At 37.4% G+C, this 22,223-nt stretch overlaps 1 protein-coding gene across 1 annotated transcript; it reads right to left on the bottom strand.

The window, feature by feature from the left end:
* Positions 1-2,090: 2,090 nt before the first annotated feature.
* LOC116897910 (killer cell lectin-like receptor 5) lies at positions 2,091-22,142 on the bottom strand. Its single transcript, XM_032899313.1, has 4 exons — positions 21,887-22,142; positions 19,385-19,527; positions 12,383-12,486; positions 2,091-2,707 (listed from the first exon to the last, which is right to left on the bottom strand). Exons 1-4 carry the CDS (start codon positions 22,140-22,142, stop codon positions 2,533-2,535), a joined length of 678 nt encoding a protein of 225 aa, XP_032755204.1. The 3' UTR covers positions 2,091-2,532.
* Positions 22,143-22,223: the final 81 nt, after the last annotated feature.

The raw sequence follows: 22,223 nt of genomic DNA, 5'->3' as shown, positions 1-22,223 counted from the left end.
TAAAAATTAGAATAAAATATTATCTTATTTAAATGTGTATGTTAAAACTATATAATTTCTGGAAAAATTATCAAATCCTCTGCACTTGAATGTAATCAAACACATGTTGAAAACCAAAACTGCTAAGTCAATATTCAATGGAATGTTAAATTATCTATTATTAAGTGATGTATTCCAGAAAATGCTGAACGAGAAATCAGAAACTTGTTCTGGCATATTATATATAGTTTTTTAATCCAAATTATTTGAGTGTGTGTCTCTCTCTGTTTGTGTAAGTATATATGTATGCATGTATGTATAAATTATGTATGTATGTACCTTTATATATATTTTTGTACACTTTGAATACAGAAAAATCTAATAAGAAATTAGCTTATATGAACAGATATTTGAAAGAAAGAAACCACCTACCTGAGTGACCTATAAGTACAAGAAAATATGGTTAGTATCATTAGATCTCAGAGAAGTAATAACTTGTCAGTTTATCCAGATGGTATAAATACAAAGCATTGATATCATCAAATATTGGTGAAAATGAGCAGTAATGTGATATAAGTTCCTTATGAAACAAATCTTCACTTAACACTGGAAAACAAATATCATAGCTTTGAATGTTTAAGAAAATAGATATAGATGGATAGATTATTGATAGATAAAAATAAAAGTATAAAATGTATTTCACACAGTGAAACACATAAATTAATTTGAAAACTTTATTCAAATGTGTTAAAACTTAGAACATATGATATGTTCACATGTGAATGGAGGAATATCATGGTTCTTTGTGTAACATAACATGCTGATTAATAAAAAGATTGAACCACTGCTTTTTGAAAAACTGTATGTTAACTGAAAATAATTAATAATAAAATATACAGGGGAAATATTGTCAAATACAAATCTGTGCAACGCACATTACACTCTGAACTACGTCACACTAATTTATATTACAAGACAGCATATGCCTACCTGTCTGGCAGGGATGTCATTGGATCAAAAAGACTTTGGGAAATAAAGTTTCTGTTGTAGAAAATGATGGCTCTCTTAGTCTGTTTTCTCTTTTGAAGTAACACCATGGTGGATGTAATTTGGAGGGGAGAGGGATTATTTTGTTTACATTTCCACATTACAGTCTGCCATTGAAGGAAATCTGGACAGAAAATCAAACCTGACAGGAAGCATTAAGGAGAAACTGATGTGGGATCAAGAAAGGTGCTGATCATTGACTCCCCATTGCTTAGTCATATTTAATAGAATCTCCTAGACCACAAACACATAGGTGGCACCCACAATCTGACTGGCCTTTAGACACAAATAGATAATTAAGAAGATACCTGAAGGCCTACCCACATTCAAATCTTATTAAGTCACTTCAGAATTGAGGTTCCCTCCTGGGATATGATTCTATTTTGTGTCAAATGGACAAAAAACTACTTAGTACAACTGTGATTGAAGATATGTGATTATTTGACACAACTACTATTTCTAATGACTTACTGTAGATACTCCAAGATCAAGACCTGATATTTTTAAGTGTCATGGTAAAAACGACAAAGAAATTGCAAAACAATAACCATTTTGAAACTGAAGGTCATGAGCAAATTACACGTAAATGTATAGCATGATACTGACCCTTAGGACATACTAACATCATCCAGAAAATGGACAGACATGAATGTAAATCATGGATTAAAACATACTAATAGATCAATAACAGATAGGTTATCATCATTATAGTTCTATACTGTGGAAAAATGTTTAACCTTAGAAAAATGACTGTAAACAATTTATATTATTATTAATGTCATCCTTAGGCTTCATGAGACAAAGTCTCATTCTAGAGCAAATGATATTAGAATTTACATGTCGCCTAGGCTGCCCTCACATTCATGTGTATAGTATGTTTATAAGTCTGAGCTACCATACCTAACTGGCTTCAATAAATTTTACTGTTTCTATGGGATAGCACTTTCCCAACAAATGGAGCAGAAGGAGAAAGAGAAATTAAGAACACGTGTGAACTTCAGAAGTGTCTTGAACTAGTCATGGCAACTAGTCATGAAGTCTGAAATTATATTTTACAGCAAACATAAGGTTTTCAAAATTATTTTATTTATTAACAGTCAAGACATTACCCCAATCAGTCCTCCCATCCACAGTTCCTCATCTCAAAAGGTTTTAAAAATGCTAACTTTTTCTACACCAAAAACAAACAAACAAACAAGCAAACAAACAAATAGTAACTAACCAATACATGAAAACACACAACTGCAGATTTGTTATTAATTGTGGTAACAAGCCATGGGCTGTAGAAATATCCTAAAGAATATGTGATGTCTGCATTATTTATTGAGTTCTCCATGTGGTTCTGTGTGTCATTCAGGAGACAATGTGAGGAAAATCGTTTGGGTCTTGGAACAAAGGATGTCCATTCTCCACATGCAAGCTGCTCCATGTGCCAGAAGGAAATATTGTGTCTGCTCTTAAGACAAATTTCAGGAGACTTCTTCGCTTTGCAACTCATCTCTTTATTCACAGAGCAGACTGTGACCTTTCGTTCGCACTGCACAATGGGGCAGGATATTTTTCGATTCCCTTTTCACAGATACAGAGATGTCTTTTACCACAGTCATCATCATGTAGACCTGTCATACTGAAATATTTACAATTTCCTGTTTTTAGTAGTGATATCATTGCCACCAAATCCCTATAAAACAAAGAAAATAGTTGTCAGTTATTAAAATTTCAAGTTTATATTGTTGAAGGCCATGATTTTTGTAACACGTTTTATTAACGAAAATATACAGAATATGGAATAAATCACATGTGTAAGACTAAAATGTTTCTATTTTCCCTAAACTCCTAAAATATGGTCTTGGGCCAGTGACTTGAATGTGCTAGGACTGTTGACACCAAACCAGACCATCTGTTTTTAGCCCTCAGATGCTGCACAATAAAGAAGAGACCTAGGTCCTTTCAACTGTCAATGAATTACTCAGCTGTTGTGATCTGTGCATGCACATGCACATAAATCCACACAAAAAGACATAAACAGTAAAAGTAAACATAGACACTCTCTCTGACCATGACTCAATGAACTATCCTTTTCATACCACTAACTTTGTGCAGCAAGGAAGATTATTTTTCAGCATTTCAGAAATAATAAGTGCTAATTTAATACTGAGGTTATTTTTCTATGATTATTTTGTACTATGATGACAGATTTAAGAGAAGAAATATGTGTATGGGGCATCTAGTACAATCTTATTTTCCTTGTTTTTAAAGAGAAAAAGGGGGTGTTTAATTCAATTACAAAGAATGGTTTGTGAATGCAATTTTGTTGTTTTCTTTTTGACTTCCCCAATCAGAACTAACAGGTCTTCTTTGAAACGTGGTGACTGAGTGACTTCCTTGCATTCAACTCAACAGAAATCTCTGCTGTTTGGTATACTTTGTACCACAGCTATCTTACTGTAAAACAATTTTAAAAGTTTAATAGTAAATAGAACAAAGAAGAGGTGATACATACATAGAATCTCAGCATGTGGGAGTAAAATAACAGGTGAAAAGATTTTGGAACTCTGAATGAATAGGAATACAAACCAGGTCAAATTTGGCTTTGGAACAAGAACCTCATCAAATATTAACTAATAATTTAAAGTTTAATGAATATATTTGTGACAGATAATGATGCAGATTTCTATATAGGCTAGGGTTCAGTAAATGTGAGATTTCTGAAAGATTAGCGAGTGTGGCTGTCAATCAAAGCAGGGAACAGGAGGATGGATTAGGGGATTTCAAGAGAAGAAACCAGGAAAAGGGATAACATTTCAAAAGTAAATAAATAAAATATCTAATAAAAGGTTGGTGAGGATCTCTTAATTGTGGAGTTGGAGGACCTGAACAAAATATATTCAATGAAAAAAATTGTAACTTAATGATCAAAGTTGAGCTGTGTGTGGTGGTGATGCACATCTTTAACCCTAGCATTTGTTGGCAAAGGCTGGTAAATCTATGAATGTGAGGTTAGCCTTGTATACTGAGGAAGGTCCAGCAGAGTCTGAAGTATACAGAGAAACTCTGTATTCAAAACCCTAATATGTATGAAGAATTAAACAGCAGAATTATAAGATACTAAATGAATAATGAAGTGCAAATCAGGGATACATCCAGGAAATTATTGGTCATGAAGACCAAAAGATCTCCAACACACCAGCTATTGCCTCTACATTTTTTTTAACCACAACTACATGGTAACACCTTATTGCTGAAGATATAACACACTGTGACACAAAGACATAGAGATTTAATGTCAAATCAATCAAGAAACATTTTCCTTTGGCTACATATCAAAGGGTCAAATGTGCATTGCAGTCTGATTGGAGGAGAAAAGATATCAATGGCTTTACTCCTACCACAACAAGCAACATACATACTAAGCAAGATATGCCCAGTGGTATCACTGTTAGTGGATAGGTAATTGCTTTTGTACTGGATTTAAAACATTTAATTGAGGAATGCCATGTTTTAAATTCTAATCAAATCAAAAGCCCATGATTGCAGAGATCATGGGTCCAATGCCATAATATTCTATAATACTTCTGATATACAGTCATGTGGCAAAATTATGTTATTAATTATTGTCTATAGCTGGGTATCATAATTGGGGTTTCATTGGTGTGAGGATACACCATGATCAAGGAACCTCTTATAAGGGATATTTAATTGGGACTTGCTTAAGTTTCAGGTGTTCAGTCAATTACTAAGGCAGGAGCATAACAGCATCCACACAGATGGAGGATTAGAGAAGGAGATGAGATTTTACATCTATATCCCTAGATAGTCAGGAGAAGACTGGCTTCCACATGACTAGGTGAAGGGTCTCAACATCTGCCAACAGGGACATGCTTTCTCCAGCACAGGCACTAACACATCAACACAGCCATAATTTTTTACACTACAACTAACTGGGACAAGCTTAGTCAAGCCACCATATTTCATTCCACAACTTCAATATGATTATACAAAACTATGACAAGCCTAAACATAATGCAAAATGCATTATTCAAATGTCAATAGTCCCTACTGTATATAGCAATCTCAACAATGTTAAATGTCCAAAGTTCAAAGTCTTTTTCTGAGATTCAATTATTTAACTGTATTCTCCAATAAAATCAAAAACAAATGGCTGAAGAAATAGCTCCAACATCCCAGGATAATAACATTTCAAAATTCCATATGGAGGAAATAATAGATAAATGAAGACAGGAAATCAGCTTGGCAACTCAAAACTCTACAACTACGTGTCTGATATCAAAGAACTCTTCAGATCTCTGACTCTTTTTCCATCTTCGTTGACTGCGAATGAAAGAGCCGGAGTTGGGGGTTAATCTAAGGCCAGTGGGAAAGGTCCACCACAAATGTCCAAGCAAAAAGACCTTTCCCTTCCAAGGAGTAGTTAGTTCCCAGAGCAACTTCAAACCAAACTGTCAAACAAGGCTACCTGTTAGTCCCAACATACCTCCCCCAGACTCCCTACTGTCCCCCATGGAAATTTCAGAATGGTCCACTGATCCCAAGTCAGCTTGGAGGTTACTTTGCCCTATCATTAATACCCTGCCTCATTAAAAGTTGTTTGAATTCTACCACAATTGATTGCAAGTTATACAGCTCTCTGACAGTCTGCTCTGGGTCATCTCCCTTTAAAAATGAGGACCAGGAAAGACCAAAATTAAACTCCACTTGCTATTGAATCAATCACTGTCTCCATGTGTCTCATTCAAGAGGTCCTGGAAAAGATTCAATTCGGACCTCAACACCAAACTCCTTTCTCCCTGTTAATACCTTTCTTCAGCTCACAGCTCCATGCTCCAATATCTGGTATGCACTCATGATCTTCTGAGTTCCTCCAATGGGTTTTGATTACTTCTCCAGCTCTGCTCTATGTAGCATTCTAGAATGTAATTGACTCCACACCACTGCTCCCTCTGTTTTTAATTGTCATCCTATGATACTGAAATATTCAATATGCTGGGGTCTTCTGCTGCAACTAGGCCACAAAAGGAGCCTCTCATAGGCACTCTTTATGGTGCAAATCCTCAATTTATTTGTATGACCCCCTTTGTACTCAGACATCAACTTCAACTGAGCTTCCCCTTTATCAATGATCTTCCCTTGCCTCTCACAGGGCTGAGCCTCTTTTGTTTTCCTTGACCCCTACATATCTTCAAAACCACTATGACTTTTGTGATTCTTAAACCTTATCAAGGCCATCAGCAGCAGGAGGAACAGCCTTATCTCTTCTTATCTCTTTGTGCTCTCAGAAAACACTACTCAGAACTTTTCACCAAAATAATGCTGATCTTTTCTTAACCATCCCTAATTTCTGAGGTTGAGCTAAAAAGCATTAATTGACTCAATATTGCTTTTATTTTTACTATAGAGCAAGGTTCCTATGGCTGAAACTGCCAAGTTCTACTACGTGATAAGGCTGGAGGATGTCCCACCACTATACTTCTCAGCTTTCTGTTTCCTAACTCAATCACTGCCTAATATTGGTTCTCCTGAAACTTGTTCTGTAGATTGACAAGAATTCAGAGATCTGCATGACTCTTCCTCCTGAATGCTGGGATTAAAACTATGTATACCCATGCCTGGATTTAAGCTTTTCTATACCTAGAAATTCCTCTGTCCCAGTCTGGCCTTGAACTCCAAAATCTGCTTGCCTTTATCTCCTGGGATTAAAGACTTGTACCACTGAGTCTGAGTCTAAGCTTTCCACAGCTCCTCAAAATCTGGAAAAAAGTGTTAGAGGAAGTTCATAGCACTAAGTCCCTCCATAAAGAAACTAAATTTTGCATACTATCAATTTATAAGTACACCTGGAAGGTTTGGGGAAAAAAAGAAGCAAACACAACAAAGAGGAATAGAAGGCAAGAAATAATAAAAAGAAATCAACACATAGAGAAGTCAATGTCAAATCAATATGGAAATATCTTCCCCTGGGCTGGCTTTCAAAAGTTTAATAACTGTTTTTGCAGTTTTCATGGGAGAAAAGATATGAATAGTCCTATCTTGTATTTGAACCTGCATGCTACAATATTAATCTATTAGGCAATATATGTTAGGCAAAAAAAGACCCTTTCTTATTAGAACTAAGGCTTTTACTATATGAAAAAATAATGTTGGTGTTGTAAGGTAAATCAAGAGTCCAAGTTTGGTGAAGTCACAGATTCTATATTGGAGCATGCTACAACTGTGCTGACAAATGGTCAGTTGCCAGATAGACCCCCCAGAGTTCCCAGGGTCTAAACCAACAACCAAAGTGTATAAATGTAGCCACACATGGCTCCAGCTGCATATGTAGCAGAAGATGGCATCTTTGGGAATCAGGGAGAGGAGAAGCCATTGTTCTTGTGAAGGTTCAATGTCACAGTAAAGGGCAATGGCGGGGCAGGGAGATAGAAGGGAGTGGGTGGGTGAATGAGGGATCACCCTCATAGAGGCAGGGGGCAGGATGATAGCATAAAGGGTTTCTGGAGAGAATTCTGGGAAATTTGATAACATTTGAAATTTAAATAAAATATCCATTAAAAAAAGAAAGAAATGTTCAAAGTCATCAGAGAAATGCAGTTCAAAAAGACTCTGACATTCCATGTCACAACAATCAGAATGTCCAAGATCAAAAGTCACGTGACAACACATGCTTGGGATGTGTGTAGAAAGAGGAACACTCCTACATTTGTGGTGGGATTGCAAATTGCTAAAACCACTCTGGAAATCAATTTGACAGTTCCTCAGAAAACTGGAAAGAATTCTACCTGAAGACACATCTATATCAGTTATACCACTCTTGGGCATATAAAGAAATGATACCACAAGGACATGTGTTCCACTTGTTCATAGAAGCCTTATTTGTTATATCCAGAAGCTGGAAACAAACCAGATGTCCGTCAGTCAAGGAAAGGATACAGAAAATGTGGTGCATTTTTACAAAATGTAATGCTATTCAACAATTAAAAATGAGAACATCATGAATTTTGCAAGAAAATGGACATAGAAATTATCATTCTATGTGAGGTAGCTCCAACCTAAAATGGCATGCCTGGTATATTCTCACTGATAAGTAGGAATTAGCCAAAAAGTATGGAATGACTATGATACAACCCACAGAGCTTAAGAAGTTTAACAAGCAGGAAGACTCAAGTGGGGATGCTTGAATCCCACTTAGAAGGGGAAAGGAAATAATCACAAGAGGTAGATAGAGGGAGAAACATGGATAGGAGAGGGAACAGTGAGGAAAAAATACGAACAGGACCAGATATGGTGGGAAGGGATAGGAGAGAAATTCAGAGGGCCAAATTAATGAACGGAAATGGGCAGTCTCAAATAGTGGGAGGAGGAGGGACCCTCTGGAAAGTACAGAGACCTGGGAGGTGAGACACTCTCATGACTCATTGGGGGTTTCCTTATCCAAAATGTCCAACATTTGGGAAAGAGAATTGAAGAGTCTATCTCCAGTAGATCAACAGGGCCTCAAGTACAGGGACAAGAGTGATGATGCAAAGACAACATTCTTAACCCAGAATTGTTCCTGTCTAAAAGAAATTTAAGACAAAAATGGAGACAATACTGAAAGAAAGGTAGTCGAATGACCGGGCCAACTTGGGATCCATCCCATGGTTCGAAAGAAAGGTTTGACTCTAGTATGCTATGATGTGGTTACAGACAGGAGTCAGGCTTCTCTGTCCTCTGAGAATACCAACCAGCAGCTGACTGAGACAGAAGCAGATAGTAATTCCCAAACATTGGACTGAAGTTAGGAACCCCTGTAGTTGTAATAGGGAAAGGATTCAAGAAACTGAAAGGGAGAAGGATCACATGAGAAGACCAGCAATCTCAACTAACTCACACTCCAGGGAGCTTCCAGAGACTGACCCACCAAAGAGGAGCATGCACAGGCTGATCTGAGGCCCTGGCACCTATTTAGCATAAGTCTGCCTTGTCTGACCTCAGCAGGAAAGGTGCACTTAATACTTTAGAGCCTTGAGGCCCCAGTGAATGAGGAGACCTGGTGAGGGAGGAGCACCCTCTCATAGGCAATAGGAAGGAAGGGATAGAGAACTATGGGAGGGAGTACTGAAGGAGACAATGAATGTAATGAAAATATATAAAATAGTTTTAAAAATTTAAGGATATATACTTAATATTATGTTATACAGATATAAATATATAATGTGTGTATACATGTATATTTGTATATTTTACACATATATTAAGAAATAAGTTTCAATCATACATAAAAATATTTATAGTTATAGCCTAGGCCTGTCCTGCTCTCAACCTCCATGATAACTTTTTTGGATACTTTATGTAGTCACATTTTAAATATTGTCACATTTTCTCTTTTTACCTCAGAAATCCCCTGTCCCTTACACTCCACCTCACCATCCAGGAAATCCCCTATACTGTGGAATCTAATATTCACAGGACCAAGGGCCTCTCTTCCCATTGATACAGGACAATGCCATCCTTTGCTACATATACTGTTGGAACCATGGGTCCCTCCATGTAAACTCATTGTTTGGTGGTTTAGACCTTGGGAGCTTGGGGGTTCTGGTTGTTTGATATTCTTGTTCTCCTATGGAGTTGCAATACCCTTTGTCTCCTTCAGTCCTTTGTATAACTTCTCCAGTGGGATCCCTATACACAATAAGATGGTTCGCTTCAAGTGTCCTCATCTGATCAGAAGGGCTCTGGCAGAGCCTCTCAGGACACATCCATATAGGCTCCTATCTGCAAGCATTTCTTTGCTTCCACAATAAGAGTTTCTGGCTTGATGTCTGTATGTGGGATGGATCCCCAGGTGGATCAGTGTCCGGATGGCCTTTCCTTCAGTTTCTGCTCCATATTTTGTCCCTGTATTTCCTTTTGACAGGAGTCATTCTGGGTTGAAAATTTTGAACATGAGTAGGTGTCCTCATACTTGGGGCCTTGTCTAACATCTTGATATGATATGGACTTTACAGATTCTCCCTTCCATTTTGGAGGCTTTTCAGCTAAGTTCATCCCAGTTAGGTCCTGGGAACTTCTTGCTTTACTGACATCTAGGACTTGCTGGTGGCTACCCCCAGTGTCCCATCCTCCATTACTATAAACCATGTATAAATTCTCGGTCCTGTCGCATCCCATAACTGGTCCAGTGTCCATTTCCCCATCCCCTTCCACTCTTCCTCCCAAGCCCTCCCACCCTCTACTTTCTATGAGTATTTCCTCCTCTCTAAATAGGACTGAAGGATCTACATTTTGCTCTTCCTACTTCTTGAGCTTCATATGGTCTGTGAATATGTACCTTGGGCATTCTGAGCTTTTATGCTAATATTCAACATATCAGTGATTGCCTACAATAACATTTTTTTCTTCTGTGACAGGGTTATCTTCCTCAGGATGATATTTTCAAATTTCATCCATTTGCAGAACAATTTAATGAAGTCATTGTTTTTAATAGCTAATTAGTACTGCATTGTGTAGATATACTACATTTTTTGTGTCAATTTCTCTTTTATGAGACATCTGGGTTCTTCCCAGCTTCTGGATATTTTAAATAAGGTTGCTATGAACAAAGTGGAGCATGTGTCCTAGTTTTATGTTGGAGAATCTTTTGGGTATATGTATAGGATTTATATAGGCTGGGTCCTCATTTCTATGTCCAATTTTCTGAGGAACCACCAGACTAATCTCCATAGTGATTGTACCAGCTTGCAATCCCAACAACAATGGAGAAGTGTTCCTCTTTCTCCACATCTTCACCATCAAATGCTGTAACCTGAGTCCTTGATCTTAGTCATTCTGAGTGGTGTAGGTGGAATCCCAAGGTGTTTTGATTTGTATTTTCCTGATGACTAAGGATGTTGAACATTTTTTGGTGCTTTACATTCTCTGATGTTTACCTTCTTGAGTTCTTTGTATATATTGTATATTAGCTTGTATCAACTGTAGGACTGATAAAGATTTTTCCCAATCAGTTGGTTGCTGTTTTGTCCTATTTGGTGAAGTCCTTTGCCTTAGAGAAGCTTCGTAGTTTTATGAAGTCCTATTTGTTGATTGTTGATCTTTGAGAGACATTTGTGTTCTGTTAAGGAAAATTTCCACTGTGCCCATGTGTTTGAATCTCCTTTCCACTTACTCTTCTTTATGTTTTACTGGGTCTGGTTTTATGTGGAAGTCCTCGTTCGACTTCTACTTGAGCTCTGTACAAGGAGGTAAGAAAGAATTGCTTTGCTTTCTTCTACATGCTGACCTCCCATTGAGCCAGAACCATTTGATGTAAATGCTGGATGGTTTTAATTCCTTTGTTAAGGTTCAAGTCACCATATATGTGTGTTCATTGCTGAGTTTTCAATTCTCAATGATTTACCTGACTGTCTGGGCCATAATGCATGCAGAGAGGCAGAATTGGTCAAAGTTCTTGGAAGAAGTTCTTAAGTGATCATCCCTTAAAGAGACATCTACATCAACTTTTTCCCCTCCACACCACCACCAAGAATCAGGGAATAGCAGGGAAGGAGACATAGAAAGAAAGTAAGAACCAGAGAAGGAAAAAAGCTCTCTGAAATGCAGCCTTCTGGACAAAATAAAATTTCTGCAAAGATTATTTCTTCTTATTAAATTACTATTCTTAGTTGACAGTTTCAGAAAAGGAGATTCAATTATTTATTAAGTTTGTATCCCTGATGACTTTCATGGTTTTAGTAGCTGAGCTACAATCATGCACCTATGTACAGTTAATAATGAAGGCATGAGATAGTGAGACACATGTTAGAGTTTTTAGTTTGAATAGAGGTTGATATGTTGATATATTATTTGTTGTATGTAAAATACTCAAGAAAAATATATAATATTAATAAATTAAGCAGTAAACTGTTTTCTACCAGATTATACATTAAAAATGTGAAACAACACCTTCAAATGGGAGGTAGGCATCCATATGTAAGCATATATGAACATGTTCTTATATTTATAAGGAACCAAAAATTATATAAGCAAACAACAGTAAAAATGTCAAAAAATGTGTGAGAGACTCACATTCAATGTATCTCTCATGATCATTCAGTCACTTCATAGCATCTCAAGTTATTGACTTGCTATTGCCTTGTGCATCTTAGAAGACACAATCCTGAGATATATTAAGCATCATTGGTCAGTACCTTGAACACAAAACTTACCTGTCAAACACTGACTCATACACTTCCTTATGCAGCTTGCCTTTCCCCATGAGCTCCATAGAAAATGAGGAAAGTCAAGTGAAATGAGAGAAAAGCATTTATACACAATCTCCCAATTCCCATACCACTTTTAGAGTCTGAAGGGTTCAGAAACTCACCAATTCAATGGTGTGTTGTTAATCCATGACCATTCCTTTTTTTTATTATTATATGACAATCCAATCCAGTAACTGTCTCGAATAATGTGGTCCTGAAGGAACTTCTGTAAAGGAAACAACATACCTCATGATGAAATTTCTGTCTGTTTGATGAGAGAAGTGCAAGCAAAATTTCCCAGCATTTCTTTGTCATCCTCTGCTGTTCTTTCTTCCCACTGCTTATTCCCACCATGTTCATTTTCTAAACGCACTTCCAACTAGTAGTGCATTCATATCAAAACTATGTCATTTCAATATGTTATTCAAAATAGAAACTTCAGTTGTTCTGTGATACTGGTTCATGACATGATTTGTGACTGTGATTCGTAGACCAAGTCTCACTATGTATACAAGTCTGTGCTTGAACTCACAAACTTCCTGCCTAAGACCCATTAAAAAACATAGATCACATGGTATGTACTCAATAATAAGTGCATATTTGATTAAAAAAGTACAGAATACACAAGATACAATCCACAGTCTTCCATTAGGTTGACAAACATAGAGGCCCAAGTGAAGTTGGTTCAGTTCCACTTGGGAGGGTTAGGAAAGTAATCTCTGCAGGCAGAAGTAGGAAGTGACCTCTGTCAGACTAGGAAGGGGGAGAGGATACAGAAATATGGTAAGGTATGGCGGGAATGAGCAAAAAACCCTCAGGGAGGGTTTGGGGATTTAGCTCAGTGATGGAGCGCTTACCTAGCAAGCGCAAGGCCCTGGGTTCGTTCACTAGCTCTGAAAAAAAAAGAATAAAGAAAAAAACCCTCAGGGGTAGCAGAATGAATTGGAGTGTACAAACTCTAGGGAGATCCCTCTTTAAAGTACTATAGACCTGAAATGTTGGAGACTCTGAGGCCTCAAAGGGATGGACCTTAGATAAAATGACCAACAGTGGGGAAAGGGAACTCATAGAGTCCACGTCCAGTAGAAATACAAGTGGACATCAATAGAGGGATGGGGTTGACATCCAAAATCATAAACTCTGACCCAGAATTTTTTCTCTCTAAATGAACTTTAGAAACAAAAATGGAGAAGAGACTGAGAGAAAGGCAGTGCAGTGATAGGCCCAAATATGGATCCACTCTTGGAGAGGCTCCAAGGCCTGACACTATCACTGATGCTATAGTTTGCATACAGACAATTGTCTAGCATGGCTGTCCTCAAAAAGGCCCACATATAAGCGGGCAGAGAGAGATGCAGACACTTACCCCAATCATTTAATAGAATTTTGGGACCTCTGTGGTTGAATTAGGGAATGTTTGGAACAAGCTGAGGAGGAAAGAAACCCCATAGTGGTTCAGGGTCTCAATTAACCAGAACCCCTGAGATCTGCCACATACAGATCTACCAACCTCACAGCATATGGGACCTCATACAAGCCCCAGACACCTATACATCAGAGGACTGCCTGGTCTGGCCTCAGTTGGGGAAGATGCACCAAACCATCAAGAGAGTTGAGACCCAAGGAGTAGGGCTGGCCTGGCAGGAGAAGGGTGGTGTACTTTTTTTGGAGACAAGGGGAGGAGGAATGGGGTGAGAAACTGTGGGAGGTAGGACCCCGATTGTGAAATGACTATTGAACTGTGAAAAAATAAATAAACAAAGATAACTAAAAGGAAAAAAAACAGTGGAAAAATAGCAGTTTCTTTCCCACATGCATGTCCCAAACCCTTTGAATGGCAATATGGGCAGGAGGGCTGCATTTCTATAGGGAAGAAGCTAATGTGTTACACTTTACCCTCATCTTTTTTTCTATCCCCCAGGAGTTACTGATGGAGACTCAACTCATTCACCAGCAGGAATGTGCTGCTTACAGTGCATCCAGTCTGGTAATACTTTACCATGAACAATGGAAGAAAAGAACCAAGTCCTCTCTCAGACTGACCACAAATTACATGCTCCCTTAATCTGTGCTTGTATTCTCCAACTCTTCTCCTTATGCTGGTCCTGCATAATAGAGACTGGCTACTTGTTCAGCAAACTTGTTTTCTTCTTCTACCTTGAAGCTAGTTGGATGTGGCTGAACAACTGAATTCTGGACAAAGGAATGTGACTGAAAATACAGTGAGTTATCTCTAGGCCACTATAATAAAATTGACATGCTCAAACTTCCACTCTTTTCCCTAACCATTCAAAAACAGAACACAGAAGATGCAAGGACCAAACACATGACATCAATTGTTCAATTTTTGTCAATTTATGCAAAACATATAGTTATGGATTATATAAATTCTCTGTATTAATTTAGTGAGTATCATGTATTACTAATATAAAGACTTACAATGTAGGCATAGGAATTTTCTTCCAATTATCTACATTTATACATTTTTGTATAAATCTTTCATGTCTTTTGTTAAATTTATCGGTGTTTTCTGATTTTTGAGGATATTATAAATAGACTTGTTTTCTTAATAATTTCCTAATTTCATTGCCTGATGGTCCATGTAGATTATAACATGCTTTTTATACTGCTCTTCTTTTCTAAATGCTCAACTAAATTCATCTGTTATCTTATTAATTTAATTGAGATTTCCTTTCTATTTTCAATCTAAGAAATGTCAAGGGTAAATAGAAATATATTAACTTCTATTTTCCAATGTAGACATAATTATTTCTTTTTCTTGCCTAATTGCTATAGCTAAACTCTCTAGTACAACACTGAATATAAATGACCAGATTGAGCAGTCTATCTTGTTTTTTACCTTAGAGGGAAACCATTCACTTTTTTTCTGAAGTAAGATACCACCTGTGAGATTTTTACTTATGTCCATTTAGAAGTTGGATGCATCACCTTCTATAACCCTCATCCCCCCAAAACCCATATATCATTAATTGATTTCTGATGACCTATGCCATTATTCAAATTCCATTTTTGAATAGTAGAGAAGCATATTGGAGGTGTTCTTATGGAAAGTAATGATCTGTCTTCAAGGAAAGATCAGTAAGAAAAATAGTGCTATGTGAAACAATGTGCATGAAGCTCCATGCAACACAAAGGACCTTTCCATATTCCCAATGCAGAAGGGACAGGACTGATTATGGGAGATACTTGGCATCATTTAGGGTGTCTTACATGTGACATTGGAATGGCATAATATTTAATTAAGAAGCTGATTTTATTTTTTAATATATGAGTAGGTTTAAACATACTTATGTTGATTGAGAGTGTGTGTGTGTGTGTGTGTGTGTATGTGTGTGTGTGTGTGTGTGTGTATGTGGGATGATATCACAGGTGAGGCAGGTACAGGATAGAAGGAGGCCTGTCATGGAGGAGAAGAAAGGATGGGCAGGAGAGAAGTTTGAAGGAAGAGGAGGAGACTAAGGGAGAGAGGAAGAGAAGGAGAGAGGGAGAGAGTGGAGAAACCATGGCGGGTGATGTTAAGATTCTGCTCTGTGTATTTACAGGTTGTTATCAATGTTCCTAAGGGATGGATGGTGCCGGGCTTTGTATGCTTAAGTGTGCAATTATATCTTACAAATTGCATCTAATATTATTGTGTTGTGTTTTCTTTTATGTGAGGGTTTGAGGGTAGGAAAGTGTGTGGCTGAGATGTGTGTCCGCCAAGATATCTAGCAGATATCTTGGGGCACCGTGGTGCTGACCAAGCGGGGTAAAAGACAACATTACTCTTTATTATTTTTATATTATTACAACAACATGTGTGTGTGTGTGTGTGTGTGTGTCTGTGTGTCTGTGTGTGTCTGTGTGTTCTATTGCTTTCCTTGATTTTGCTGGTATGGGTCTAATTATTTCCGGTGTTTTCTTGAATGTATATTCCCTCTAGGGTTGGAATTTTCCTTTTAGTATTTTCTTAGTTTTGTCTCAAAATATCTTTTTTTCCTCCATTCTATGGTGATTCAGAATTTCACTGGCTCTTTGTTGTATTCTAGGTTGACAACTGTGGTGTTTTAGAGATTTTAACATATCATATCTGAAGTCAGGAGCAATTCTTATTATTCTGCCTTTGACTGTTACCTGCCTATTTTAGCTTGGAGCAGTTAGTACTCTTTCTTTCTCTGTAGATTTTGTGTTTTGACCAATATGCTGTGGAAGTGTTTTCTTTTCAATCTCGGTCTAATTTCTGTTCTAAAAGCATCTTCTATGTTTATAGGCTTCTCTTTATATAGGAGACTGTTTCTTTAGATTGGAAAAGTTTTATTTTTTGACTTTCCTGAAATATTCTGGATTTGGAGGTGGGACTCTTTGGCTTTCATTTCTATTATTCTAAGGTTAGGACTCTTCATGGTATCACACATTTCCTGGATGTGTTGTGTGAGGAATTTTTTTAAGATTTAACATTTTATTTGACTGTTGTATTAATTTCTTCTGTTTTTTTCCTATGTCTGAGGCAAACAGAGAATTCTCAACAAATGAATCTCAAATAGACAAGAAGCACTTACATAAATGTTGAAAGTCCTTAACCATTGGGAAATCACAAATCAAAACAACTCTGAGATTCCATCTTACCCCAAGCAGAATGTCTAATATCAAAAAATTCAAGTGATAGCACATGTTGGCAAAGATATGGAGCATGGTGAAAACGTCTCCATTGCTGGTGGGGGTGCACATTTGTACAATCATTTTCGTAATCAATTTGATGTTTCCTCATCAAACTGGCAATAATTCAATCATAAGAACCAGCTATACCACGACTGGGAAATACCCAAAATAAGCTGCACCATACCAAAAAGACACTCACACAACTATGTTCACAGAAACTTATTCTTAAGAGCCAGAAAGTGGAGAGAGCTTAGATGTCCTTCAACTGAAGTATGTATAAATAATATGGTACATCTCTGTAATGGAATACAATTTAGCTATGAAAAACAAAAACATCATGACTTTCTCAGGCAAATCGATGGAACTTTAGAATACAATCCTGACTAAGGTAACCCAGTCCCAAAAAGGTCAGGCATGGTATGAATTCACTTCTACATAGTTTTTAACCATAAAATACAGGGTGCCCATGCTATACTACACAGGCCTTAGTAGGATGGACAGAAAGAGGGCAACAAGCAAGGATGCTTTAGTCCCAGTTAGAATGGGAAATGGATGGTCATGGAAAGCAAATGGAGAATTGGAACTGGGTTAGAAAGGGTATAAGAAACGGAATGGGAAATTCAGTGTTTGGTTTGCAAATGCTTAGTAGTGATGGAGTGATTACAATGAGAATTTGTGGACATCTACGACTGATGGGAAGGGTAGGGGCATTCCCAGAATATGTTGGAGAATTGGGATATGGAAGGTGCACATGAATCAATAAGGGTGTCCTTAGGTGTGACTCAAAGTATTGGGGATATGGAGCCTGAGATGGCTGCCTCCTTCGGCCAAGTAGGAACCCTGGGGAATCAAAACGGACACCAAGCCACCCACAAAATTTTCATCCCAAAACTTATTTTTCTACAAGTCATACAGAGATTGGAGATGGAGCACAGACTCCCCAGTTGGGAACAGCCAACTGATAATTGGCTGAACATGATACCTACCCCATAGAAAAAGCAACAACCCCTAATGCTATGAGTAATAGTTGATTATCCTTGCAGACAAGAATTTAGAGTTTCTACCCAGTAGCTGACACAATCACTGATCCTATTAGTGGTGCTCAGACAAGAGTTTAGAGGCTCCACCCAGTAGCTGACACATAAGGACACAGACACCCTTAGCCAAACAGTGGATGGAGTTTCAGGAATATTATGGAAGAATGTAGGCCCCAAAAGGGGATAGAAACTTGACAGGAAGACCAACAGAAGCAAATAACCTGGACCCTAGTGGTCCAACAATAAAAGAGCATACACACGGCTGGAACTAGATTTTCCTGCATATGGGCACTTTGGTCATCATGTGAGTCCCAAAAAACTGGAATGGGAGATATCCCAAAAGCAGTTACATATATATAGGCAATGTTCTTCTACCTGGACTTCCTCATCTGGACTGAGTTGAAGAGGATGCACCTAGCTTCAGGGAGACCTGATGTGACAGGATGGAGTAATAACTAAGGATCCACCACACTCTCAGAAGCGAAGGGGATGGGAATACAGGATGGACTGTGGGAAGTGATGCCCAGGAAGGGGTTAGTCCACAAGATGTAATATGGATAAGTAAAATACAACAAATAATAATAATAATGATGATGATGATGATGATAATAATAATAATAATTAATATAAAAATTGGTTATGTTTACTGTATCAAATGGAAAAATTGCACTATTTTCTTTCACTAAGGATTCTTTTGTACTGTTGTTTAAACATGTATTCATGTATAAATATCATACTGTGTTGTATTCAATATGTGATTCAACATGATGCTTCAATCATTTCTCTAGAAAAATATAGTCTTCATATTAGAAAGAATTTCATTAGTAATTATTTAAAAAATAATGTCAGAAACGTTGGAAAATTTGTTTTTTTAAAATAATGATTTCTAAACATGAATATCTTTTTTTTTTTTTTTACAAAATGCTACATAGTAAAGATAGGGACAGTTTCAGTGAAGATCACCATGGGGCTAAATAGTCAACCATTTAATTCCACATTTTTCACAGCATCTCATGTTGCAAATAGGCCGAGAGCTCAGCTACATTTCCTGTTATCATCTGATTACTCATCTCAGGCGTCTGCATTTCAAGGTTCCAAAGAACAAACACTAGGCAGCAGGGGCTTATTTGGAACTCCAAGGAGAAAAATGACTTTCACCAAGAGGATGTGCTATACCAAAGGGTTAAACTTCAAGAGGGGAAGGCATACTTTTTGAGGTACTCTGTTGTAGAACCCTGAGCAAAGGAGGAGACTGAAAGACACAGTGTCTTTATAGTAACAAGTCTCCTCTTAACATACCTGAGTCCCACAGTTTTTTCAAATTACAGGAAAACCATATACTTTTTAAAAATCCAAGATTCAGTATCTTATTATTCAGGGGTAGAAATAGAGTATAAGTGAAAAGGGGCAAGTAAATATCCACAATACCAGTTCATCCTTATCATGTATCTTCAGAAAGGATAAGCTGTAATTCTGGCAGGTCTGTATACATTCACGCCATGTTCTTTTGTCCATGATGAAATAATAACATTTTATACCATAGCATAACCAATGCATTTCAACACAACCACCTACAGAAAAGAATGAAATAGTTAAACATTATTTTCTTGGATTGTGTTAGAATAACAATGTATTTATTAAGGCTGTGTAAAAAAAAAAAAGTAAAACCTCACAATTCTCAGAAATAGGGATTTTATAATGCCCAGAGAACTCTGCACACTCCTGATCTATATAACATTGTAAATAACACTAAAGATAAAGAGAAATTTTATGTGTCAAACAAGGGTGAATGAGTAGAGAAGATGTAGCCTGTGTATAAAAAGAATCCCCCTTATCCTTTAAAGAAAAATGAAACAACTATGCATGATGACTTATGCCTATAACCTGAGAATTCCAAAGATGGAGACAGGAAGAACACTACCAATTTGAGGCCACCATAGCCTAAGTGATGAATTTCATGCTATCCAACTCTCCATTGGCTACAGAATGATATCATTTCTCACACCAAACCCAAAAGAGAGATGATGACCTACGTGACAAGCATGGATGAACTTGAGGATGGTGAGCAAAGTGGAACACACCAGGCCTAGGATCACACGTTACAATTCCATGCAAATCAGTTATCTAAATCATCCCAGTTCTATGAAACAGAAACTTGGGAGATAACAGGGGCTGGAGGGAATGAAATGAGCACTTGCTACTCAGAGGCAATTAAATTGATAACAGAATTCTAGATCTGCAGTAATGCATTGCCACATTGGTGCATACAACACTGGGTAATTAGCACCATGCCAAGGTCTGTGTTAAATGCTCAACTTTAAGAGAAAAAGAAAGATACAGAGAAAGTTTTGATGTTGACACTCTGTAGTCTTGATTATGTTGAACCCTTAAATGATGTCCCCACATGCCCAAAGTTTCAAGTTAAATATATTAAAATATGTACAACTTGTGTAGCAAGATCACCTCAATATGAATATTTTATTTAGTGAGGTCCTGGGAATATCCATGCTTTGTTAACAAACTTAATGTCCAATCTCTATTTTTCTGTGAAGTGGTATATTCATGTAGCACAGGCTTGTCTGGAATCTGCTGGACTTTCCACATTGTCCGGAGAGTTATAATCTTTGTTCTTCAGTATCCTAATCTTAGGGATTACATCATTATGCTACCCTTTACAGATAATGAAGTTATTTTAAACTAATGACACAAAGTATTTTTCATGGGTGTGAAATACTTCAACAATGATCTAGAGCTCTTTTCATCCAGTCACAATTTTTATAATATAGCAGTTTTAGATATATTTAGTCTTCACATAATGAGAATCATCACATCCTACTGTCTCAGCATGATGAGATAATAAACAAGAACTCTTCATAAACTCTAATTCTTGAAAAAATATTTAATGATGATTGATAAATGGTATCAGTTAAGAATGACCAGTAACAATGAAGAATACGAAAGGTTTCCTGTGACACTTGATATTTTCATCTTTACAGTCTCATTCATGTGTCACTGACAGAGGTGCAATGTCTGCACACCATGGTTAAGCGCCCCTGTACACTCCAGGGAGGATCCCTTTATTACAAACAGGCCAACTTTCTGAAGACAAGTCAGATGAAACACAAACACACACACACACACACACACACAGAATTATTTTTATAACTGCACCCATGTGAATCTTTAAGTCTATTTTAGAATGAATACTTGAAAAATATACTCTATTAAAAACTTCTGTGAGTGTGTCAAATACAGGGGCGAATGATAGCAGCAACCCACTGAACTGAGAACAGGAACTCCATTGGAGGAATTAGAAAAAGGATTGAAGGATCTTAAGGGGCTTGCAACCCCATAAGAAGAACAATGCCAACAAACCAGAGCTCTCAGGGATTAAATCACCTCCGAAAGACAATATATAGACTGACCCATGGCTCCATCTGCATATATAACATAGGATGGCCTTGTTAAGCACCAATGGGAGGAGAAGCCATTGGTCCTGCCACGGCTGGATCACTAGTGTAGGGGAATGTCAGGGTGCTGGAAGGGGGAGTGGATGGGTAGGGGAATGGGACGGGGGACTTATGTCTATGAAACTAGTACAGGGAAAAAAGAACTTCTGTGTTATATCAGCAACAAAGTAGGACTCTCACACTTTCCCCTGGGCCAAAAAAAATTATCAGGATTACTGATTTGTGATTCCACCCTCAGGTAGCTAGAAGTGTACCAAATATAGAAACTATAATATTCTCCTAACCCAGGCAGGGATTTCTGTGTTTCCAAGACCTCACATAAATAAGGAACCCTCAAATGATTAACCCAGAAATCACCAGAATCTTAAGCTGAAGGATGGCCTTCAATGCTTCCATAAAAGATCATCCAACAATAGATGATAATGCAATTCTGAATTCATGGTCCTCCCCTGCTACATACCTGTGTGCTGAGGGGAAGCTAAAACAGTCTTAGTTTTGTTGTACCATCTGTTCTGTTCTCTGTTGATTAAGTCCAGAAGAGCATTGTAGCGAGTACTCTCTACAGACATATTTCTCAGCATTTCTTCCTTTAATTTGATGTCATTTTCCATGGTGCTGCAGTTATGTTGAGATTTTTGAGTTTCTTGCAGTTCATGTGTTTCATGATTATACTGCAAACCTGAAGTAGTCACAGGTAAAACAGCACAAATTTTCATAAAGTATATATATTACAATTTAAGATTCAAGAAAAAACTTCATGTTGAGAGGCAACACATCATTATTTTCCTTGACAATTA

This window comes from Rattus rattus, chromosome 4 (assembly GCF_011064425.1).
Source record: "Rattus rattus isolate New Zealand chromosome 4, Rrattus_CSIRO_v1, whole genome shotgun sequence".
Classification (NCBI taxonomy): Eukaryota; Metazoa; Chordata; class Mammalia; order Rodentia; family Muridae; genus Rattus; species Rattus rattus.
Note: the sequence above shows the minus strand (reverse complement) of the source record. Positions and strands in the feature narration are given on the sequence as shown.